The sequence below is a fragment of the Epargyreus clarus genome, unplaced genomic scaffold (assembly GCF_041222505.1).
Source record: "Epargyreus clarus isolate Ecla_fem2 unplaced genomic scaffold, WU_Ecla_fem_2.2 ptg000011l, whole genome shotgun sequence".
Classification (NCBI taxonomy): domain Eukaryota; kingdom Metazoa; phylum Arthropoda; class Insecta; order Lepidoptera; family Hesperiidae; genus Epargyreus; species Epargyreus clarus.
This window is the reverse complement of record NW_027332219.1, coordinates 2,357,084-2,382,623: the sequence shown is the minus strand read 5'-3', so window position 1 is coordinate 2,382,623 and position 25,540 is coordinate 2,357,084. Positions and strand designations below refer to the sequence as shown.

Genomic DNA, 25,540 nt, shown 5'->3' with positions numbered 1-25,540 from the left:
GGCAAAGTTTTCATATTTTTAGCCGACTGCGAACGGTCTATCGAGTTTATTCTGCATACATGTATAATTGTATACAGGTACAGTAATACCCCGACTTACGGGAATTCGGAGTAACGCGATTTTCAAATCTCGTCGATTCGCCTATGGTTTGGGTGTCCCGCAATTCCCGATTATAAAAAATAAGCTTACTAACCACCCAATTATTCATGTATATATTTGTATTTGTTGCGCGAAGTCAACACAAACACAACAAGACACAAAACTTTCGAAATTATACCATACGATGGTATATACATGCATACTCCGACTTACGCGGTTATCACTCGGTCCCACCAATCGTGTAAGTCCGAGGTATTACTGTAGGTATGTTCCAATCTTTGCCATGCTCTTCAGATAATTCAGAAATTTCGGGAGTAATATAGGAAAAAAATTTTTTAGTAGTATTACTGTCCCACTGCTGGGCACGGGTTTCCTCTCAGAGTGAAAGGGGTTAAGGCCGTGCTGTATCACGCTTACGAAGTGTGAATTGGTACGTAGACTTCCCACACTTTTGGGAACTATTATTTTCTTTTCAAAATCTCTCAGACGTGTAGGTTTCCTGGCGTTGTTTCCTTTCGTTATTAAGCAAGCGATAATCAATTTGTACTATACACATAATTTTGAAAATTAAAGATACCAGGAACAATTCGAACATTTCCCGCCTCAATTAAGAGGACACGTTTCTACCTAGGCCATCACTGTTTAATTAATTTATTTGATAAATGAAATTCCGACTCAGGCTACTTAAAATTAATTCTAAAGTAACACGCGCTAGTTTTAGGTATTACTAATAATAATTAATTACTTAACAAGTATATTTATTATTTATTGTAAAAGAAAATTGTAATAGTTCAGTAGTAGCAGAACATACTTCCTCATTGTCCTGAGGTGGGCGTAAATGGCTGCGTCACAGTTTTTAACCATAGTAGTTGTTTACGAACATTTGTATTTGTGTATTAATGTTAGTATGGTCAATAAATCTTTGATATCCATGACTGTCGCTCCCAGTGTACCACCAGAATCCTATCTATTCATTGGTCGACATGCGCAGACGAGCATGCATACGTTCTCGGGAGGGAGAGAAGCGCGCGCGCATTTGTGACGTTTTAACTTTTTAAATCTTTCGTGTTCTATATTTCACGGTGCGTTCATAAATAAATTTTATTTTAAATTAATTTAAATGTAATCAACGGATTGATTAGTTACGTATTATTTAAATTCCGTCGATTCAGATTCGAAATTCAAATTTATTTCTTTAAAATTTTAATAACAGTGCCTGAAAATGATTCGTTTATATTTTATAAGATGTAAGCTGACTGAAAGGTCTTAAATTATAAAAACCCACAATATTTAAACATAAAGGAATACTGAAAAAATAAATAGAAATGAAGATTTTATTGCAATTATTACTTGGACTATTTATTTTAAATGATGTGGTAAAAATGGAAAAAGTCTTCAAGAGTGTGCCAGTAACAGTGAAGACGTATGAAAATGACACAGTGCTGCTTCCTTGTTATGTTGAAAACACAGGTAATATATATATTTTTTACCTAATTATGCATGAGGCGTTATCCTTAACCTGGCCTGATGCGCATAATTGGCTACTTGACACTTTTTGGGAAAGTGTTTTAATGAATTAGTATACGTATTATATATGCCTTTCATTGATCACTTTTTCGAAAAAAGGGCTATTCATTAATAAAAATCGAACTTTCTTTACGGTGAACGGAACGTCGCGTTAAATCAGGCAGTCAAGTGTAGAGGTGTAAAAGTAACGAGAAAAAGCAAACCCGTATGTATTCGTTACTATAAAAATGAGTACTCGTTACTTTCGTATCGTTACGTTACTCGTTACTTTTTGATACCTCAGAGGTTCAGTATGATAACCCAACGAAACGAATCGTATCGTTCATTTGGTACGAGTGTATCAGTGTAGTGTAGAACTGGAAATGATGAACTATTGAGTAAATACCTAGAATATTATAATAGGTAGTATTAATGGAATCTCTAATTCATAATGAAATACCAACACTAAGTCAAAGTTATTTATTGTATTGACATTTAAACAAATAAATCTTTTATTTTGAACCTGAAATTAGACATTATTAAATAAAAACATATTTTAAACAACATAAATAGTTTGTTCTAATGAAATTAGTCATATTAAATAAAATAAAATTGCACATAATACTAATATAAATCGAGGAACGAAATCGTGCGAGTAACGAAATTCATTCAGTAGTAACGTTTCGTTACTCGGTACCAGAGAGCGCACCCGTTACTTAGTACCGAATACATACGGTTTGCTACAGGTCTAGTCAAGTGTCATTTTGTGGCGGAACGTCATTACACTGTAAACAAACAACGCTTAGAAGAAAATTGAGAGTTATTTAGCTATTATAACTAAAATTTAAATAAATGACAAGTTATAAAACGTGTGCAGTGACGATGTGTACAAGTACGATCGTAACAAATTTGCTTATACAAGTTCCTAAACCCAAATCTCATAAACGTTAAAGAACTTGCAGATTCTTATATGTTTAAATCCTCTGTTTGCAAGCAATGACATTTTATACTAGCTATGTAAGAGAAGTATTATTGAAAAAAAGGAATAAATTTAGTAACTCTCTAGTGATTCGTCAATTCCAAATCATTGGAACGGGACGTAATCAAAACAAAACAGCAAGTGGAAGTATTCATATATTTAATATATTATATAGATGTCTATGATAAGAATAGAATTATAAGACGTCTATGAGAATTCTATTTTAAGGGCCCATTCTGTAATTAATAGGACACAATTAAAATATTTCATGACTGTGTTATTATTGATGGTGCATGTGCACTGATTAAGTTACAGGACTGTATAATTAAAAATACATGATTTGCTAATATTAGTATTTTATTAACCGATTTCTTTGTTTATTTGGTTTATATGGTTCTATTAGTGAGTACACACAGTAGAACTTTTGTATATATTTATCATATGTTACAGTTACAATAATTACTACAGATCACCTAAGCTAAATTTTTGTGCTGCTTGCGTGTCTGCTTTTCTTCATTACTAAAATTATTTTCCGTAACAAATGGATATATATTTTTATCACTGTCATTTTCAGAATTAAATTGCAATGCAATAATAGGAACTGTATGGTCACTTTTCTTCCTTCATCTTGTTGGGTAGGTTACGCAAGTAAAGAAGTACTATTTCCCGTGTACTTTACTTTATGTATTTCAGACTGGTGCCCACTTTCGAAACTTTTGGCTCCTCACTTCTTCTAGGCAGGACAGTCATCACATTTTCATTTTCATTGATGTACCTTGTGTTCAGGACAACTTTTACTTTTCATGAAACACAAACTTGCCTTCCTCTTAAACTGCACATACTCTATAACGTCGTCACTATACGATTGTCGGGAAGATCTGTAAATATAAATATAACCTATTAATAACCTTAAAACAGTTCACATAAGAATATAAGTATATTTAAAAAAAATCTTAATAATTACTTGAAGACAACCTTTCTTCTTTCTGAAGTCAGTTAAGAAATGTTTTAATTGTCCGATATGATTAAATGTAAATATAAAGAATGTTTTACTTACGTTGTTTATTTGATATTTCCATAGGTTATCTCACGGAAGTTTATTTTGTATCCATTTTGATTTATTGCACTGCATATATGGATCTTCTTTAAGCAGGTTCACGCTATCAGCTTTAATATAGTATGGCTTCATTTCGGTTCACAACATAAATTCAACCAACTCTAACAGCAAACGATTTAATTATTATTTGTCTTGTTTGGTTTCGATGTAGTGACGTCACATGACATTTGAGGCAGCACTGTCGCCGTTTTGGGATTTAAAATCCACAGATAAAAAATCTAAAATTTCTTTTTAAAAATTAAAATACTTAGAACGTATAAAAAAATAAACGAAATACTGCATAATTTATGTTTACTTATAAGCTATCATATCCAATATATTTCATATTTTATTGCTATAACTGTCAAGTACCCAATTTCGAAATGTGCAATGTGGATTAAAATGTAAGCATCCAGTGAAAAATCGAACACATAACATTTACAATATATTTAAAAAAAACGGAATTTGTCAATTATTTCCTAGAAAATTTGTCAAAATGTACTAACGGGCGTTAATTTTCATTGATATACTGATACATAGATTAGTAAAGATTAATCACTCCTAACAAGAAAATGTACCCAGTTTTGACAATTGAAATAGTTGTGTAAAAAAGTTTTGCCACGTCTCCGTGCTAAAATGTCCCTAAAATATTTGAAATAGTTATTTATTTATTATGTAAATTACGCAGTATTAGTTATTTAATTGTAAATTTTCTCTAAAAATGTTTTTTATTTGTCAAGAATTCAAAAAAATAACTTACTAATAAGCCGTTTGTGGCTTCATTCAATTTCAAGGCGGCGAAGTATCTTTACTAATCTATGACTAATCTATGTACTGATATAATAATATTTTTTTTGTAAAAACTCTGTTTCAACATAATACCTATTATTCTATTACACAGTTTCAACGGCCTTCATTGAACTTTAAAACAAAAAAAAAAATGTGAGCCGTCACGGGACGCCTGGCAGATGTGAAACATCGACATTATTTTGTAAAAGTAATATGCAGAAAAGAACATATTGTGATAGGAACTAAATATGTCATAATGATAAAATAAAATATTACGATTTTTTTCCAGATAACGATGACTATTTATTGAATTCGATTGCGCATGGCGACGCGTCGCCACACCGTACACACTACTGCATATATATACCATCGTATAGCGTGGCGACGCGTCGCCACGTCATGCGTCGCCACGCCAGAAATCGGTTTTACGTGCGGCTATAGATGTTTCACATCAAAAAAACAACAAGCAAACATTAATTAAAAAAAGCATATAGGTATACGGTCGAATTGAGTAACCTCTTCCTTTTTTGAAGTCGGTTAATAAAAAAGTGTATTACTTACATACGCTTATCTCACCACCTATCAATTAAACTGATAGACAGACGAACAAATATATTTTATGACGTCTATATGTTTAACTTACGATCAATTTGCATATTAATTGACGTGTCTACTTAATGCATTAGGATTTGATAACTTTTTGTGGATGATATGAGCTTTCTCATTATCGTTCTTAAATCTTTTGAATGTATTTAAAAATATCGGCTTTAGTTATGCTTTGGTATATAATATCGTTTGGTACTTTAATTCGATCAAAAAATAAATGAGTATCTGTATACTTACTGAGATATTTTATGAGATATATTCCTATTACAAAAATGTTTACCACTTAACTATGATTATTAGGGCGCTTGCAAACGATCAATGTGTAATATTCTATAGCCTATAACTGTATTATTATGCTATAGCGATGAAGGAAAACATCATGAGGTAATATATAGTTGTAAAAATATCTCAAAGGTGTCTGAAATCGCAATTCGCACTTTGCTAGTAGGGCAAGCTATGCAATAAAGGGACTAACTTTGAAAAAAGACTGATGCCTAGCATTGGGACAATAATAGGTTGACATAGGCTAATATTTAAGGGAGACAGACTTTTTCCAGGCGTTCCAGTTTAGTCCTCAGGGGTAGCGACGCATCTGTGGCCGACCTCAGGTAGGAATATTTAATCCTATCTGGGGTTGATTACAAATGTCCATGGGCGGCAGTAGCCACTTCTCATCAGGTGGACTGCATGCTCGTCTGCTACTCCTATATTATAAAAAAAAATAGTTTAGGAGAATTCATTGAATCGAAATTTATAATTCATCTACCTACAATTTCAGAATAGTATTTATTAAGAACATTCGTAATATAATAATAAAGGCATATTATATTCCATACAATAATTACAATTTACTTAACATTTCATTATTTGTAATTTCTTAACCTTAATGTTAATCGAATAGAGAAAAACGCTTTCTACACTTACAGCACCACACTAGGATTCCCTGTGGGTGCCATGGACACACTCATATACAAATAAACAAACACCCAGACCCAGAAACAGACACCTAAACTCATCATTTAGGTATCTGTATCAGGGGTTCGAACCCGGGACCCACTGCGAGTCAGACAGGTATGGTGACCGCTCCGCCACGCAGGTCGTCAAAAAAAGCGAAAAGCATACGGATTGACCGTTTGTAGCCGGCCTAATATAAAACTTAATAAATGATCATCATATTTTTATAGCTTAGTGTCTTTCGTGATTGTAATGTAGTTATATTTAAATTGTTTACGCTTATTATATTTGAATAACTTATATTAGTTTCGGACTTTCGGTTCAAAAAATATGTTACATTTTATGGTTGTCTATTAAATATTTAAACGTCATTAATAAAAAGTTATTAAAAGTGTAATTCGATGTTTTTTTAATTTAATGTCAGTAATTTAATATTATTTCATTAAATTAGGAGCAATTAAAATTTGATACAATAGTTTTGGTAAGGTTAGGTTCTAATCCTAGACTAGAGGAAGATTTTCATAGTCACTTTGCTTATCCCCTTTAATTCCAAAATCTGGTTGGCGGATATGTCAGTAATATTTATTTATTGTCTCAATTTTTTGTAAAATTTAGTTTATGTCACTCTCAATCGAACGGCACTGACCTGATATGTTTGAAGGTGGTAGAACCCTTTGTGGTTCGACTCCGGCGGCACCACCGCCACACCTATTTCTACCAAATAACAGCAGTGTTAGGCGCTGCTGTGTTCCGGCTTGAAGGATCTGGTAAGGGACAGACTTTTCCGAGGCGTTCCAGCTTAGTCCTCAGGGGTAGTGGCGCATCTATGGCCGACCTCAGATAGTAATATCTATCCTATCTGGGGTTGATTACAGATGTCCATGGGCGGCAGTAGCCACTTACCATCAGGTGGACTGCATGCTCGTCTGCTACTCTTATATTATTTAAAAAAATGTTAAATCCGTCAAGCCGTGTGGGCTGTAGGGCATGTTAAATAATGAGACATAGGTATATCTACATACACTCGAAAAACATTACCCTCTGCCGGGTAAAAATATGGCTGACACACTGACCCTAACGTTGTGTATAGAATAAAATTAGCAAAAGGAAATACAGTCAATTCGGCATGACGATGTGTGCACAGCGTAACCACGATGAACAAAAGCAAAATTTTGTATTGTTTTGCATTATTGTTACGGGGAGATCGACGGAAATATAACCGAATTTAGGGTTCCGTACTCAAAGGGTAAAAACAAAATCAAATTATTTTTTTTTAAATTTAAAATAGGTTCTTTACAGAGCACTTTTTGAATGTCAATACAACTACCACCACTTCAAAAGGTTCGTTATGGAGAAAAAGCGGCGAAAGAAACTCCATAACACACATTTTTTCGAACCAACAGTGTTTCTCCGCTGCCTGTCCCTCTGTCAAGATCTGTCTCCTGAACTGTAATAGATAGACTTTAAATGTTTACAGAGTATGTATAAGGGTGGGTATAACAACAAATACTAATTTTTTTTTTTAAATAAATGGGGGTCTCACTACAAGAAACCGCTATTTTTCGACGTTTTCCGTTTTATCTATTGAAGCGTAATAGGTAGACAGATTAAATTATCGTTATGTATTTACTTCAATGGCTGCTATAATAATAAATACTAAAAATAATACGAACATTTTCGGGGTACGGAACACTCCGTATGCGAATTCGACTTGCACTTGGCCAATTATTAGAATGTTTTTCCCAATTTTGTAGATAGGTATATGACATAGCAAACATGAATAATTAGTTCATGAAGTCATGATATTTGTGTTATATATTATTTACACAAATTTAACAGTTTCTTTTATCTATAATATGTAAGTACCATCCTTAAATTTTAGTTTAATATCATTGGGTATATTCGGTATGCCAAATATGTTTCATAAGCATATTGCTATACTTCTAAATATTTTCTTTCTTTCAAATTCGATTCAATTCTATTTATAAATTGGTACTTATTATGCTTGGTTAAAATTTCGTGATTTCAATAGATTTACAAGGATATTTATCATTGTAACAGCCAAATGTATTTAAAACTACAAAAACATTGCATGATTTATATTTTACCATAAAATTGGTACAGATTCAATGGCTGCCAAAGTTACAATAGCCCGACACCTTTGTAACAAACACGCACTCTGCTGTTACGATCAGATATAATATTAAAAATCTATATGAAATAAAATTTAAGTGTCTGTCGGAAGTTTGAAATGACTGTTATTCTCTAAAAATATTATATTTTAACTACGCAATGTAGTGGCGTTGAAAGTAGGCGAAAAAAACAAATTATTTGTCGCACAGAAAATTTGTAACAACAAAAATTACTTACTTACTCCTTGAAAACTACTCTCAAAGAGTATAGCAGTAACCTAAAGTACAGGACCACTTTAATGTCATGCATGTGCCATAAATTAAAGTTTGTTCACAAATTTTTATCTATTTTTATTATTAACTTTGTTATTTTTGGTTTTACGACAAAAAGTTTTAGAACCAAAGTTGTAGATAATTCAATTGAATACGATTATTGATAGTGTTGTGTTACTTTAATATTTTTTCTAGAGAAACGTATTTTATCTTGAGCGTTAAGCTCTGCTGTGTTCTGGTTTGAAGGATGTGGCAAGGGAGATGTCTCCCTTACATTTCCGAGGCGTTCCAGCTTATCCTCATGGGTAACTGAATAATTTGTGGTCGACCTCCGATATGAATATCTAATCCTATCTGGGATTGATTACAGATGTCCATGGGCGGCAGTAGCCACTTACCATCAGGTGTCTGCTACTCCTATAAAAGAAAAAATAACTTATCTTTTGATGAGCTTAAGGACAACGTAATTAAATTATTGTATTGTCATCGGCGTTTGATCGCGAACGAAGCCACGGGTAAAAGCGATACATACCTAAATCGTACAGTTTCTCGTTCCTTTCCTACTAAGATACGTCGGCAGCGACAGGAAGAGACCAGATGAAATCTTTATGTACCAATTGAGCAGACCCATCAACAATCTACGCTCAACATGTCTTTTATATTGAGATTAAAGAATAATAGATAGAGATTGAAAGGACTTACAGCGACGTAAAATAAAATAAACTGGATTTAAACATTGATTTTATTAATATTTTTTATATATACCTAAAGATAGATTAGTAAAGATACTTCACAACCTTAAAATTGAATGAAGCCACAAACGGCTTATTAGTAAGTTCTTTTTTTGAATTTTTGACGAATAAATGACTAATACTGCGTAATTTACATAATAAATAAATAATTATTTCAAATATTTTAGGGACATTTTAGCACGGAGACGTGGCAAAACTTTTTACGCAACTATTTCAATTGTCAAAACTGGTTACATTATCTTATTAGGAGCGAGTAATCTTTACTAATCTATGCCTAAAGATGGAAGAGTAACCAGTAGTTAATCCTGAAGACTAGATGGTTGCCTCATTGTTTGGTTCTGACGATATTTTATAGTAACTATGTTCGCAGGACTGCTTCAGACTAGAAATGTGCTGATGGTACTGGTGGTACCCAGCCAAGGAACACTTGTTGTTGTTTTTACTTGTTCTTTGTTGTTTTGTTGTTTTACGTTATTACAAAATTACAAATTTATTCGCCGACAAATACGCATTTCAGTGATGGTTTGACTCCGTCCATGTTTGCCGACGGCCTTTGCGGGGCCCCTGTACCAGGGGTCTGGGCCGGACCTCTTTAGCCCCCCCCCCCTTAGTCCACTAGAGTTCCTGTGCAAAACTTCATGCTTCTTAACTTATCAATTCAAATTAAGTTAATATTTATTCTATCAACTAGAAGCAAACGAGCACGCTGTTGACCTTATGGTGAATGGCCGTTTATCAGGGTGTGACCCCCAGGACTTTTAATATTATATGAGGTTACTAAACGGCATACCTACATTGTTACCCCTGAGGACTTAATTAAAATGCTTCGGGTAACTATGTCTCCCTTACCACACCCTTCAAACCAGAACACAGCAGCATTTAACACTGCTGTTATAACAGAAATAGGTACGGTGCAATCAGAGTCCAACGACAAAGAGTTTTACCAACTTTAAACGTAGAATTAACGTTACTTTTATGAAGATATAGATAATTATAGATCACACAACACGATCATCTCGATAAATTATTCCATAGCACGTAATACAAGCAGGAAGTGTGTATCTTTGATGGTAGCTATTACCAATTGTCCTACGAAGGGTCTACGGTCAACATGAAAGTTAAACGGTACCTTCCGGGCCCTTTGTTTATTTATTGGCTACCAATTACTGTTTACATAATTATTAAGTGTATGGTTTGTTATCAGATGGATCGTGGGAAAAGATCTTCTATCTTATAGAGACCCTAAAATAAAGAAAATTAAAAAGAAATCTGTATCTAAGTAGTACTTTATAAAATGACGTGTGTGATCGCAACATTTTGATTATTTTTTATTTCACTTGAAATAAGTTTTTGTGAAATTTTATAGCAATAGCAGACGGAATTGCAGTTTACCTGTCTGATAATAATTCAGGTCATAGAAATATATTTGACCCCAAATAGGGTAAGAGTCCAGTGATACCCGAGGACTAGCTTGGAATGCCTCATGTAATTCGTGTAATCCATAAACGAGAACACAACAACACTTAAAATGGAACTTTAAGGTTTTAAGCATAGATTAGTAAAGATTACTCACTCCTAACAAGAAAATGTACCCAGTTTTGAGAATTAAAATAGTTGGGTAAAAAAAGTTTTGCCACGTCTCCGTGCTAAAATGTCGCTAAAGTATTTGAAATACTTATTTATTTATTATGTAAATTACGCAGTATTAGTTATTTATTCGTAAATTTTCTCTAAAAATGTTTTTATTTGTCAAGAGTTCAAAAAAAGAACTTACTAATAAGCCATTTGCGGCTTCATTCAATTTCAAGGCGGCGAAGTATCTTTACTAATTTATGGTTTTAAGGTACAAATAGGCATTTTGGTAGTACCTCCGTAGACAAACAACACCACCATTTTAAATGTTTTTAAAATAAGTAATTTTGTTTCGTTATTCAACATAGCTTTCCCTGACGAATCTGGATTACATTCTTCCTTGCTACTTCAATTTATAAAAAAAATATTGATACATGTACATTCTAAAAGTTTTCCCCAGCGAATGTGGATTGCATTCTTTCTTGCTAATTGTAAAAAATATTGTTAAGTATTAAAAAAATATTGATCATAGATTAAGTAGGTGTACATACATAAATTTTCTAAAAGTTTTCCCTACGAATCTAGACTGTAATCTCCCTTACAATTTCATAAAAAATATTTATCATAGACTTTTTTTTCAGAAACCAAGTTGCGCGTACGCTGGTACAAGAACGATGTCTTGATAGGTGACAGTCAGGACGCGCACCGCATACTGCCGCCTCGTACACGTATGCATGCCAACTACAGTCTGCAAGTTGATGATCTTACTTCTGATGACACTGCTGATTATACTTGTGAGGTAAGGCTTTTAAATGAGGAGAAAACCTTTAAAGGATTTTTTGTAATTTAGAAGTGGCAATGGAGACTTTTCCGAGGCGTTCCAGCTTAGTCCTCAGGGGTAGCGGCGCATCTGTGGCCGACCTCAGGTAGGAATATCTAATCCTATCTGGGGATGATTACAGATGTCCATGGGCGGCAGTAGCCACTTACCATCAGGTGGACTGCATGCTCGTCTGCTACTCTTATATTATAAAAAAAAAATGCAAACCACCTGATGGTTGTGGCTACTGCCGCCTATACACATCTGTGATTAACCCCAGATATGTTTGGGTCATATCTGTGGTCAGTTACGGATGCCTTGCTACCTTTGAGGATAAAGTTAGAACTAGGACAAGTCTCCCATATCAAACCCTTTTTTTTAGTATAGTAGTAGCAGATGAGTATGCAGTCCTGATGGTATGTGGCTACTGCCGCCATGGACATCTGTAATCAACCCCAAATAGGATAGGCCACAGACACGCCATTGCCACTGAGGACTAAGCTAGAATACCTCGGAAAAGTATGTCTTCCTTACTACACAATTTTAACCAGAACACAGCAGCGCTTAACACTGTTGTTATTAGGCAGAAATACGTGTGGCGGTGGCGCCAAATTTGCTAAAAGCGTAAAACGTTCCAAACTGGACCATCAATTCTCTTAATAAACTCTTGGCGGGTTTTTTTGTTCCCAGACCCGCCATTGCGAAACGGTTACGGCGGTGTACAAATAACAATTAATTGTAGCCGCCGCCCTTCGATCTTAACTAACGGATAATTTGTCGGTAGTGATGTACTGTAATATCGATAAAATCGCATCGATCTTTAACACATAGGTACAGTCACATAAACTCTAGTGTGCGTGTGGCAGATAATGGCGAACATTGTGTTGCCATATTAAACTACCTAAGAGGTAGAAAGTTGTTATACTTACTTATTTATTAATATTTAACATAATAGCTTTAATTTTTTTAACCTCGAATTTTTTTTTATTGTCTTCATTTATATATTTAAATCATGAAATTAAATGCTAAATAAAATGCATTAAACTATATACAAATAATTAAATTACCTAAACATAACCTACAATTTTAAATTAAAATATAAATAATAGCAAAATTAAACTTATAAAATAAAAACGTTGTCCAAAACCCTTTCTTGTGGCATAGTGCCCAGAACACTGGCAGCGTTACCTCGCTGAATAGCGAGGCTAATTTTTTGTGCGAAATAGCTGCCAGCCCTCTGGTCACCCGATGCGAGGATAAATCTGTGGGGCATATCTTTTACAATTTGTTTCATTTCATTTCATAGCTTTAATTATACTGTAAAAAAATAATTTTATTGACAAATAACATAAGGTCTTTATGAAATTAATATAAAATTAAAATCTTTTTACTTTGGGAAATTGAAAAAATACTCATGAAGCTAACACCGAATTATTGTTACTGAAAACCGTCACACGCACAGAAAAAGTCAGATTATATCATTAGATACCCATCGTTAAATATTATTAGAGGATATACTTACGATTAAGTATTTAAAAACATCTGACATAATGAAAAGTAACCTTAAAGTAAAGGTTCACAAAAGAGGTGTTGTGGAGGAATAGAGTCCTGCAGGTTTTTCTCAGTTGTGAAAAAAAAATACATTAATTAGTCGTTTTTGAATAATTACTTATGGAGTAAGGATTGTGGTAGAATACTAAAAATGAACAAAAATAAAAACAAAAAAACACATCAATAGTGAATTAAATTATCGATAATTTGTAATTCCTTGGTACACCACTATCTTGATTCTGTATCATTTAAACTCAGTAAGAGCCATTATGTAATTAATCAATTTAGTACAACTCTTTTGTACGAAAACACATTCTTCTACAATATATATAATAGACAAGATACGTTCAGGGCCATTTTATTTATCTATCAGTAAATAAACTATAAGTGTTAATGTTTTATACATAGTTCATCAACAAGGAACTAGATGGCGGTACAAAAATTCATTGTAAATCACGCTGTTGAGAACGTTTTGTAAAACTATAAGACTTCGGCTCAATAATTAATAAAATGTCTTAAGAACTAAATCGAAGTGTTTCATTTCGAGTCCGTGGAGTGCTTGCCGTCTGTTTACCGGATTTGTACAATAAGTTTATTCTTAAACGAGCTTTTGCCCGTGGCTTCGCTCGCATCATCCCCTATCCATCCATATATATCCATCCATGCATATTTTCATCCCCCATTTTATCCCCTTGGGGGTAGAATTGATCAAAATCCTTTCTTAGCGGATGCCTACGTCATAACATCTACCTGCATGCCAAATTTCAGCCCGATCCGTCCAGTGGTTTGGGCTGTGCGTTGATAGACCACTATGTCAGTCAGTCACCTTTGAGTTATAATATATATTTAGATTGCTATGGTAGTATGGGTCAAATTTTGCGATTATTTAAAAAATATCTACTTAACCAAATGCATGTGTGTGCTTATGCAGTTACCTATGCGCGTATGAAGTTATATAGTCCCACTGCTGAGCACGGGTCTCCTCTCAGAATTAGAAGGATTAGGCCATAGTCCACCGCGCTGGCCAAGTGCGAATTGGTAGACTTCACATACCTTTGTTTTTTTTTATAAATCTCTTCGGTGTGCAAGTTTCCTCACGATGTTTTCCTTCATTGTTTTAACAAGTGATAATTAGTTTCTAATAGTAGCGTAAAAATCCGTTTCAAAAATCGTTTCACCAATCCTTTTTACTTTCTATGCTGCGTCTACAAACAATTTTGAAAAACTTTTTAATATCTACCTAATTGCATGGAATATTGCATCTTATGCAAAGCATATGCAGAGGAAGCGCTTACTTAACGCGGTATGCAGTAAAGGGTAATTAAGTGCCCTTATTACAGGAATAGTTTACCGCGGAGCCCTTTGTATAATTATTGACATCCGATTAGAAAGGCGACGGAAGCGTTTAGATCATTGACGTTTTGAAGGTGTATGTGACACGTAGGGTTTTGGGTTCGATCCTCGGTGAATAGGTAAATATATTTTTAGAGTTCCGTACCCAAAGGGTAAAAACGGAACCCTATTACTAAGACTTCGTTATATGTCCGTCTGTTACAGTGCTCTATCTCTGGAACCGTAATAGATAGACACTTTTACAGATGCATACCGCTATAACAACAAATACTTAAAATAAAATAAAGTTAAATAATAAAGGGCGTCTCCATACAACAAACCGGTATTTTTAGGCATTTTTTTATCTAACTGTTAAACGGTACGTCATATTGCTCAAAATAATATCATCATCATCAACCCATTCCTGTCCCACTGCTGGGCACGGGTCTCCTCTCATTATGAGAAGGATTAGGCCATAGTCCACCGCGCTGGCCAAGTGCGTATTAGCAGAGTTCACATACCATTAAGATTTTTTTTTATAAATCTCTCAGGTATGCAGGTTTCCTCACGATGTTTTCCTTCACTGTGTAGCAAGTGGAATTAATTTCTAATACGCACATAACTTTGAAAAATCAGAGGTGCGTGCCTGGGATTTGAACCTCGGACTCCTCGATCGAGAGGCCGTGTTTCTTAACCACTAGGCTATGTTTGTGGTAGCAAGGCCTTATTGGCCGACCTCAGATGGTCTATCTGTATATCAGATGGAGTGCATGCTCATTTGCTACTTCTATAATCTAGAAATAGATTTCTGTTTTGTGTTTGAGGGTAGACTGTTTTATTGTGAATCAAAAGTACCCTCGACTCAGGAAATTTACTATTGTCAAAGTTTTTTTTAAAGTACCTACATGTATTTAATTATTCATTGGTAATTAAAACTTAATTTAATTTTAAAATTATTCCAGGTTGTCCGGCCGGAACCATGGGGTCCTATAAGACAAACACACAGTATTGAAGTTCAATGTAAGTATCTTTCTGTTGTTCATAATAGCTATTTTAATTTTAAGGGTGGGTAGAACCCTTCGACGGTGGTTCGACAGTGGCGGCACCACCACTACATCTATTTTTGCCTAATAACAGCTGTTACCGAATTGCCCGCAACACAAGAAGAAAATATATTTATAAAAATTAAAAACCCAGGGTAACTGTGTATATTACAGAAGTAAAAGTCATACAGGAAACAGAACATATTATTTTCCGGAAGTCCGGAAGTCCGGAAAAAAGGCAAAGATAACGTTTTTGTGCGAACAACGGCAGTGTAACGCTGCTGTTTTCCGGTTGAAGGAAAGAAACATACTTATTCGAGGCGTTCTAAGGGTAGCGTATCCGTGGCGGACCCCAAGTAAGAATCTAATCTAATCTAGGGTTGAATATAGATGTCCATGGGCGGCCGTAACCACTTACCATTAGATGGGCTGCATTTTCGTTTCCACATCAATAGATATTATAAATATCTATACACGCTTCAACTTCATATAGTTTTGAAAATCATTCATATTTTTATTATTATACTCGTAGATTCGCCAACAGTGAGGACTATTCCTGAGGATGGTTTCCTAGAAGTAAAGAAAGGGGAGTATGTGGACATCGGCTGCGAGACTACAGGAACTCCTGAACCTATCGTGGATTGGAGGAAGAATGTAAGGAACTATCAAATAGTGTATTTTCTTAAGGTTGACAAATGTGTGTTAGTGATTACAGATGACAGGTGGTTTAACGGATGACAGGTGGGTTGACTGATGACAGGTGGGTTGACAGATGACTGATGACAGGTGGGTTGATAGATGACTGATGACAGGTGGATTAACATATGACTGATGACAGGTGGATTGACAGATGACAGCTGACAGGTGGGTTGACAGATGACAGGTGGGTTGACAGATGACTGATGACAGGTGGGTTGACAGATGACTGATGACAGGTGGATTAACAGATGACTGATGACAGGTGGATTGACAGATGACAGCTGACAGATGGGTTGACAGAGGACAGGTGGATTTACAAATGACAGCTGACAGGTGATTTGACAGACAGTTGATGACAAGTGGGTTGACAGATGACTGATGACAGCTGACAGGTAGGTTGACAGATGACAGGTGGATTTACAGATGACAGCTGACAGGTGATTTGACAGTTGACCGATGACAAGTGGGTTGACTGATGGCAGGTGGGTTGACAGATGACTGATGACAGCTGACAGGTGGGTTGACTGATGACAGGTGGATTGACAGATGACAGCTGACAGGTGGGGTGACTGATGACCGATGTCAAATGGGTTGACTGATGACAGGTGGGTTGACTGATGACAGGTGGATTGACAGCTGATAGGTGGGTTGACTGATGACAGGTGAATTGACAGATGACATGTGGGTTGACAGTTGACTGATGACAGGTGGGTTGACAGATGACAGGTGGGATGATAGATGACAGGTGGGTTGACAGATGACAGGTGGGTTGATAGATGACTGATGACAGGTGGATTAACAGATGACAGCTGACAGATGGGTTGACAGATGACAGGTGGATTTACAGATGACAGCTGACAGGTGAGTTGACAGATGACCGATGACAAGTGGGTTGACTGATGACAGGTGGGTTGACTGATGACAGGTGGATTGACAGCTGACAGGTGGGTTGACTGATGACAGGTGGATTGACAGATGACAGGTGCGTTGACAGTTGACTGATGACAGGTGGGTTGGCAGATGACAGCTGGGTTGACTGATGACAGGTGGGTTGACAGATGACAGCTGGGTTGACTGATGACAGGTGGGTTGACAGATGACAAGTGGATTGACAGATGACAGGTGCGTTGACAGTTGACTGATGACAGGTGGGTTGACAGATGACAGCTGGGTTGACTGATGACAGGTGGGTTGACAGGTGACAAGTGGTTTGACAGCTGACTGAAAGAAACCTAGGAAATAGCAGAGTTTAACAGTATATTCAGTAACGACTGTTTTTATGAAGTTGGAGTAGCACAGAAAATGATAGCATAATGGAACGAATTTAGAGTATTTCAACTTATATTTTGGGAGTTTCAAAGACAAATTTAGACACCGTTGAATATTCGAAGTTTCGTCATCACTAAGATGTTATTTACTGAATCCTAAGTATTTTTTTAATTGAAAACTACTTTTTGAGCGTTTGGAAAAATATTATGTGAGTGATTTTTTACTAAATCTACACCATGAAGTGGGCTAGTAATTGTAATTTTTGCAGATGTTTTTGTATGATACGATTTTTTTTTATCAAATTTGAATTTGAATATGATACGATGATACGACACGTTATGTGTCGTGTCGCACCGTGTAAGTAGATACCTGTTATTAACCACGCCAAAGTAGTATTACTTCATAGGGTACAAACATTCTTTCAATTTAATTTTAGGATATACTAGTATTTGCTCGCGGCTTCGCCTGCGTTTAAAAGAAACTAATATAACATACTAACATACATAAAACTGAAAATTCGTACCTTTAACTTTGCTGAGGCAGGCATCACTTGATCAAATGCATAGTTTATGACTCAATACTTACTAATATCGATTAAAATAATCGATGTTTTGGGTCCAAAAGATCGATTCTCCGATTAATCGATCTTAGATCGCCATCCCTAGTTCCCGTGGGATTTCCGGGCTAAAAACTATCCTTTATCCTTTCTCGGGTCTCGGACTATCTTTGTACAAAATTTCATTAAAATCGGTTCAGTGGTTTAGGCGTGAAGAAGAGACAACCAGACAGACAGACAGACAGAGTTACTTTCGGATTTATAATATTTTAGGATATATTTTGTAAAAAAATGTTATTTATAGGGCGAGCTCATGGCGTTACTAGAGCACAGGTCGCGGATTCGATTCCGTGCCGAGCATCGTCTGTTGGCGGGGGTGTATGAGTGTATCGTTAACAATGGGGTGGGAGACCCTGTAAGAGCTAGTATCCGAGTTGTTATACATGGTAAGTAGGACTGAAGTAAATTTTTAATTAATTGTAATTCAAAATAGTGGCGTTTCTTAATATAGTTGCCCAAAACAAATGTTTTTCACTCGATATTTATAATTTTGGTATAAGATAAAAATAAAAATGAATTTACTTTATTTATTGAACGTTTTATTTATAAATGGTTCGAGCATGTTAGTATAGTTAAGTTCCCTCCTTTTTATTAATATTCGATTTCACAGCCTAGGTTTCTTGTTATTGAATCTTACTTTCACTATATTCTAATTAATTATTTTTTTAAATGAAATGCTCGTTAAAATTAACACACTTTATTTGTTTTTTTTTTGTGCTCCCTTACTTTAGCTACGAAATCCCAAAACGAATTATAACCTAAATCTAGTCTATCTACATCTCAAACTAAATATCACAAATAGTTTTTTTTTTTTTTATAATATAGGAGTAGCAGACGAGCATGCAGTCCATCTGATGGTAAGTGGCTACTGCCGCCCATGGACATCTGTAATCAACCCCAGATAGGATTAGATATTCCCACCTAAGGTCGGACACAGACGCTACCCCTGAGGACTAAGCTGGAATGCCTCGGAAAAGTCTGTCTCCCTTACCACACCCTTCAAACCGGAACACAGCAGCGCCTAACACTGCTGTTATTAAGTAGAAATAGGTGTGGCGGTGGTGCCGCCAGAGTCGAACCACAAAGGGTTCTACCACCTTCAAACAAGTTGAATTGCAACTTAATTAATGTCAATAAAGTAGATTAATATTAACAAACTTTATGACCAGATGCTCCAGTGGTGACCACAGATCGCAGTTTCGTGCACACGGCAGTGGGTTTGCGCGCGGCGTTGGCTGCTAAGCTGGAGTTTGCGGTGCCGCCCGCCAGGACTGCTTGGTATAGAGACGGCAGGCCTGTTAAGACTGATGAGAGGTGGGTTGACTGATGACAGGTGGGTTGACTGATGACAGGTGGGTTGACAGATGACAGGTGGGTTGACAGATGACTGATGACAGGTGGGTTGACAGATGACTGATGACAGCTGGGTTGACTGATGACAGGTGTAGTAGAACCTTCTTTTTCCAAATTCCAAAGGCTAATAATAATTGTTATTTAATTTTAAAGAACAAGAAGAAACATAAGTAATATGCTACATTTGGCTGCATTATGTATTACACATCATTTGTTTCTTTCTCTTACCAGCTAGACTTGATGTGCGGACTCATTTTGTTTATTAAATGTTGTTGATAGTATTAAATTAGTATGTCCCCAAGGCTAAACGTGTAGCCTTTACTTCTTAGTTAAATATTTAAATATATTAGAAGCATTAATTTCTTAATTCAGATAAGAAACGCTGCCTTATAAACTTGGCGCCCATCGAGGGCCAAATATTTTGTAATTCATCAAATTTATTTTCACCATATGCATATCCTTTTCATCTTAATATTTTCTGATCTATAGCAACTTTTTTTTAAACACACATGTTATTAAAATTCCAGAATAGTAATAATGGCCCAGGACGATATACACCAGTTGATATTCCGCACGGTACGGGAGTCGGACCTCGGGAATTACACCTTCAGGGCTGAAAATAAATTCGGAATGGCTGACATTTCTTTCAAGTTAACTGGTAAAAATATTATAAGATTTGACAGTTTGTAGCGTTCTAGAACTCAAAATATATTGAGGATAAGTTTTAAGATTTCTTTAGTACAAAAAACAATTTATGGGAGCTTATTAGAGCGTCATCCGACTACTAATTGTAAATTAAATTAAATAAGTTGTAGTGATCTTGACTCTTCGTGTTGTAATTTTATGAGACATTTGCAATAATATTGTTATGTATAAATGTGTGGATGTTTTCACAGGTGTACCCAATATAGCGTCATTCAAAGTGGATCCTGCACTGAACAAAGCAACAGCTACAAGTTTCAATCTATTGTGGGAAGTGGATTCCTATTCAACTATTATCGGTAAGTAGAAATATTTTGCAGTTACCATTTTCTGTCTATTTCAATCTGTGTAAGTATCTTAGAATAATAAGACTAAAATTTAAAAAAGTTAAGCCAAAGGAAAACCCAAGACTGTCAAACGGAGTATTTAATAAAAGCACATGTGATATAGTGTATAATAAACACTAAAAGTAATAAATCTGATATTTAATGGCATAAATAGAAAAAGTTCTACCTAAGATCAATGACCGATGATTTGCTATGATGCCTATGATTAAAAAACTTAATTGGAAATTAATATAATAATTTCAACCATGGGATTCTAAAAAAATCTGATTTAATCTCAAAATTCGAATCTCTGAATACCCTATAATCATCTATCTGAATCTGAATATCTATAATCTTTAATTCGATTTTTATTGACATAGTATAATTTTATAGGCTTATAAGATCAATGTCGCACTATATTTTCTTCCATGTAGAATATAATCTATGGTTACGTCCGTACTACGGGCGGTTGTCTACGGCGGAACCGGATGCGTTCACGACGGAGGCTCCCGCCAATTTATGGAGTAAGATTGTGGTTCCCGGGGACTCTAGTGATGGTATGTCGATTATTATAATGCGAAGATTTGAAACTTATTTTAAGATATGTACATGAAAACTATTTCAGAAATAATAATGTCACATAAATATGTGACAATATACAGAGTAACGTGAGTTTTATACATAAGAAAAACTATATCGTTATTTATTCAGTTTATTATAGCTAATGTTTAGTTGTATCTTTCAATAACGAATTTCAATTCTCGCTGTGAAGTATTCTACTACCTGAAAACGTACATTTAATATACCTAGGTAACAAATACTTACTTTTTCATATTGTGTTTTATTTAAGATTATTTTTAAATAAATGTAATAAATTTTCAACTTTGGTTTAAGGCCCGATCCACAGTGCAACTTATACAGTACGAGGTCTCACACCTTCAACAGTTTATGAGGCGATCGTTACTTCTAGAAACAGGTTGGTTCTTTTATTAAAAGTATTATAAAATTATTCTAATCGTAAGTATTTTGCTCATGTATTTTCCTAATTCCCTTGTCAGTGAAAGTAAATAAATATCCTCCCTAAGCTTACATTGTAATTAGAATTTACTTTTGAAAAAAAAAGAATTAAGTATTGCAGAAATAAATGATGTTTGATTTTTTTTTTTAATTTTTCAAATTCAAATCATTTATTGCCTGAAAATGGGCAAATACAATTGATCGACGGTAGTAGAATAGGTTCGCCAAATTCCACCTGTCAAGGCATGCAATTTATAATGGGTTACAGTTCATTATTATATTAATTTACATGATTAGTCATGGTTAAAGTACAATCCTTCTTTAATTTTATATGTAATAAAACGGATTCCAAATAATTAATTGATTACAATATAAAATTTGTTTATATTTATTTATTTCTGCAATACTTAATTCTTTTTTTTGCAAACTTTTGCAGTTATGATTAAACTTTGGCGTATATGTAGTACTTTGACTCTCTAACAATGTAAATAAATGCATTTTTTTTTTGTTTAGATTTGGGTGGAGTAAGCAATCTCCAATACTGCATTTCGCTACGGAACCTGGAGGTATTGTGATGCTTTTATACACATTTAACGCTATTTCTTCTTTTTTAATAAAACATTTATGGTAAACTGTAAGCATAAAATCATGATTAAAAACTTCGATATCTTCTTTTCTAGCTTAACAGTTTTTAATTATTTACTTAAATATAACGTATTTTGCTAGTCAAGTTATTTTTGACATGTAAATCAAAAACGAAATATTAAAAAAAAAACGACATATTTTAAAAGAATAATTTCTACTGAATATTGTCTATGATTAATATTCAAATTGTATTACATTTACAGCTGGTAGGACCTTACCTTCAACTTCAGACTACACAGAATTCACGCTAAATCTCGAAGAACCGGAGCCCGAAGAAGTCCACAACATAACACAAGCTCAAATATACCACCTGTCAAACGCGAGGCGGGAAACGCCATATTTGGTCACCATCTTATTGTTTATACTCTGTTTGACGTTGTAGTTTTACTTTTTAATTTGTTAACAGATCTCGAATTATGATTTTTGTACTTTTAAGTCGGTAATTTTGAGATGAGAATGTCTAATATATTATAATGTAGAGATAGTCGACCGGACTTCCTTATCGCAAAATAATATCAGATTTGAATATCTACTACGAGACTAATTTGAAACCACTGGAGGTGGAGCAAACAAGTGTACGAGTTAATCTTGCAACAACTGTTTTTCAATACATTAATTAATTTATATTTAAAATGCATGTAAACCAGTGCTATTTATAAAGACATCTCAAATCAAACAAGACCATGTATAATAATTGTGAAGTGACAAACCTTAAGAAATGGGCAATAAGAATTAAAATATTTACAAAAAACCACTTGTGCAGTGTCATGCCATAAAGTGTTTAAAAAATGGTATTATAGTGTTGAACATTTTTAGTTTTCCTTTTATCAATTGTTTTATAGTTATTTTATTAGACATAAAATATAATGACCATTGAAACCGCATTTAAAAATTATTAATACTCAAAGTAATGTAAATATACGTAAAAGTTATTTATCTATTTAATTAAACTTACATCTGCGTATGTAAATTAATATGTATAGTCCGCGTAAAACTGCTAGTCCGCTCTGAATATAGAAATGAATCGCGTCGCCATAGCAAATTGTATAACTACACCTGCTCGCAACAACTTCAGAGCGGACTAGCAGTTTGGCGCGGACTATACCTAGAAATAAAAATAAAGGTTAAGGTAAATGATACGAGTTTTTTAATTTATTTTTATGATTACATTTACTTTTGTTAAACAACCATTTTGGAACCCAAGCGGGTATCCACGTTGACAATAAACTTTGGTTTACATGATCAACTTACATACATACGACACTAAACACACATACTTATTATTCGAATGAAATTACTACTGAAGTCTCCTTATATTCCGCGAAGAATACCCATCTCATTGTTAATTAAAAAACAGTTAAAGTAGTCTTAAGTTAAATATAATAAACACTTATACATTCACTTATTTATAGTTCTTTTATGCGGAGTAACAAGGTACGGAAAAGTTCTAAGTTTCCTAGCGCTTGGTATCTTGTGCTGATTTCTTCAAAAATTCGAAACTTTTAAACTCTGTCATTTAGTTAGAGGAACAAAGATTGCTCTTTGTATATTAAATGTATAAAATAGTCACCATTTCCATAATTGAGCCCAAAAATATTATGAAAACACGGACATTTTATATTTAAATTTATATAACTGTTTTTATCGCAACTTGTGTGAACACGACACACCGAGCGCGCAAACATAGAACAATTTCGTATATAATTATAAATATACATAATATTTATGCGTTGGTCATTTTTTAAACAGAATAAATTAATGTGGAAATGCATTATGTCTAGAAAATCGAATGATAGACTTAGTTGAATGATAAATGTACCATTTACATAATATACTTAACTATCTTATGAACATTGAAATATTAAACTTTTAATTACTGTACTAATTATATTAGTTGTTAAGAGTGACATTACGATTATACTTTCGAATACATTTTATAAATACCGAATCTTGAAATTTATGAATTTTGAAAATTAAGATTTTTTAATATTTTCGCCAAATTAACGTAATTCCTAGGTAACATTACAACCCGTATTTTCATTAACGCTAATTTTAAAAAAGAAATGAAATTTGAAACAGTACCTATATTAAGAAATTTTGACTAAATTCTCTTAGATATTAAAAAAATGATTGATTTAACAAATTTCAATAACTTCGTACAAAATTATATGCAATTTTTTTTGTAATTCCAACAATATTGTCTATGAATTTCCATAGAGCAATTACAAAAAAAAAACAGCCAGTATTTTGTTCAATCGTTCATTTTCGTTATTTCTAACAGAATTCAATCAAAACGTTGAAACGACAATATTAATATAAACACATGAGATATGTTAACTTCTGCATATAATTTGTATTTTATAATAATGAATAGAATTTTTAAAAATGTAACTAATCCGCGAGAATTTCAAAGAGATCCAACATTAAATTCAACAATTTCGAACAAACACAAGATTTTATCCGTGGAAGACAATATTGAATAAGAATGGACAGAAGAAAATAAATTCAAGTGATTCGTTTATTTATGGCACAATCTACAAACTCGAAGACCATAGCGATTGCGTTCCGTGGGTAAATAGATAATCCATGGCAACTTTTAATCCACTACATGACAACACTGGTTGCGATTTGGTAGTAATATAATACTGGTACAAACATAAAAAACACTTCACATTTCACACTTTACCCATCTTTAGCGTCTTTTCGCAAAGTCCTTCCATTTTCCATTTTTTCACCACAATTCCTATAACACCGGTCAGATTCCACTTGTATAACTTTTCCGTCTAAAATATTGTATTTCCATCAATAAATAAAATATAATGTGATATACATATTTTTTTCTTTCTTATAAAATAGAAAATCTTTATAATCTACATAGATATATTTCATAGATAATTTCCGTACTGGCTGATTTTAAAATTGTCTCTGGTTTTCGAATCTATGGTAGCTTAGATCATTATTTGTTCGTTACAACTATTTACTAAACATTGATATAAATTGAATACACATACACTAAATGCCAGATCATTTTTTAATTTATTTCGATCAGAATTCAAACTCACATAATACTGACTATTCAAATTAGTAATGTTATGTACTTAACGATTAACATTCTACACCCATAGACAATTCATAGACATTGTCATAGAGCTAAATCTTTAGCTTACTTTTTTAAGATTGATTCTCAATCTCAGACAGCCATTTTCAAATTTTCTTTTTTTTTCAAAACACCATAAAAAGATGTCATAATTTTTGGTATTTTGTGCAATTCCATCACGTTATGTGTGCGATTTTTTGGAATTTGTGCGTCATAACATTTTTCGAAATTTGAAAATTTCTTTAAATGCACAAATATATAAACAGGCAGTCAAATTAATTTCTTTATAGTTATTATTAAATAATCTCAAAT

At 34.0% G+C, this 25,540-nt stretch overlaps 1 protein-coding gene and 1 long non-coding RNA gene across 2 annotated transcripts; one reads left to right on the top strand and one right to left on the bottom strand.

The window, feature by feature from the left end:
* Nucleotides 1-1,094: 1,094 nt before the first annotated feature.
* Nucleotides 1,095-25,222, top strand: LOC140745818 (neurotrimin). The gene is made up of 12 exons (XM_073077735.1): nucleotides 1,095-1,569; nucleotides 11,400-11,557; nucleotides 15,424-15,481; nucleotides 16,037-16,158; nucleotides 18,333-18,474; nucleotides 19,258-19,402; nucleotides 19,969-20,099; nucleotides 20,338-20,442; nucleotides 20,904-21,026; nucleotides 21,364-21,445; nucleotides 22,000-22,052; nucleotides 22,335-25,222. Exons 1-12 carry the CDS (start codon nucleotides 1,425-1,427, stop codon nucleotides 22,511-22,513), a joined length of 1,443 nt encoding a protein of 480 aa, XP_072933836.1. The 5' UTR covers nucleotides 1,095-1,424; the 3' UTR covers nucleotides 22,514-25,222.
* On the bottom strand, nucleotides 2,724-3,944 carry LOC140745816 (uncharacterized). The gene is made up of 2 exons (XR_012102700.1): nucleotides 3,642-3,944; nucleotides 2,724-3,462 (listed from the first exon to the last, which is right to left on the bottom strand). It is a non-coding gene; the product is annotated as an uncharacterized LOC140745816 (long non-coding RNA).
* Nucleotides 25,223-25,540: the final 318 nt, after the last annotated feature.

Excerpts from the sequence above, each read along its gene's own strand:
- LOC140745818 (XM_073077735.1), top strand. The coding sequence starts at position 1,425 with ATGAAGATTTTATTGCAATTATTACTTGGACTATTTATTTTAAATGAT. Across the intron at positions 11,558-15,423 it reads CTGCTGATTATACTTGTGAG|GTTGTCCGGCCGGAACCATG; the intron begins GTAAGGCTTTTA and ends AAATTATTCCAG. Across the intron at positions 16,159-18,332 it reads TCGTGGATTGGAGGAAGAAT|GGCGAGCTCATGGCGTTACT; the intron begins GTAAGGAACTAT and ends TGTTATTTATAG.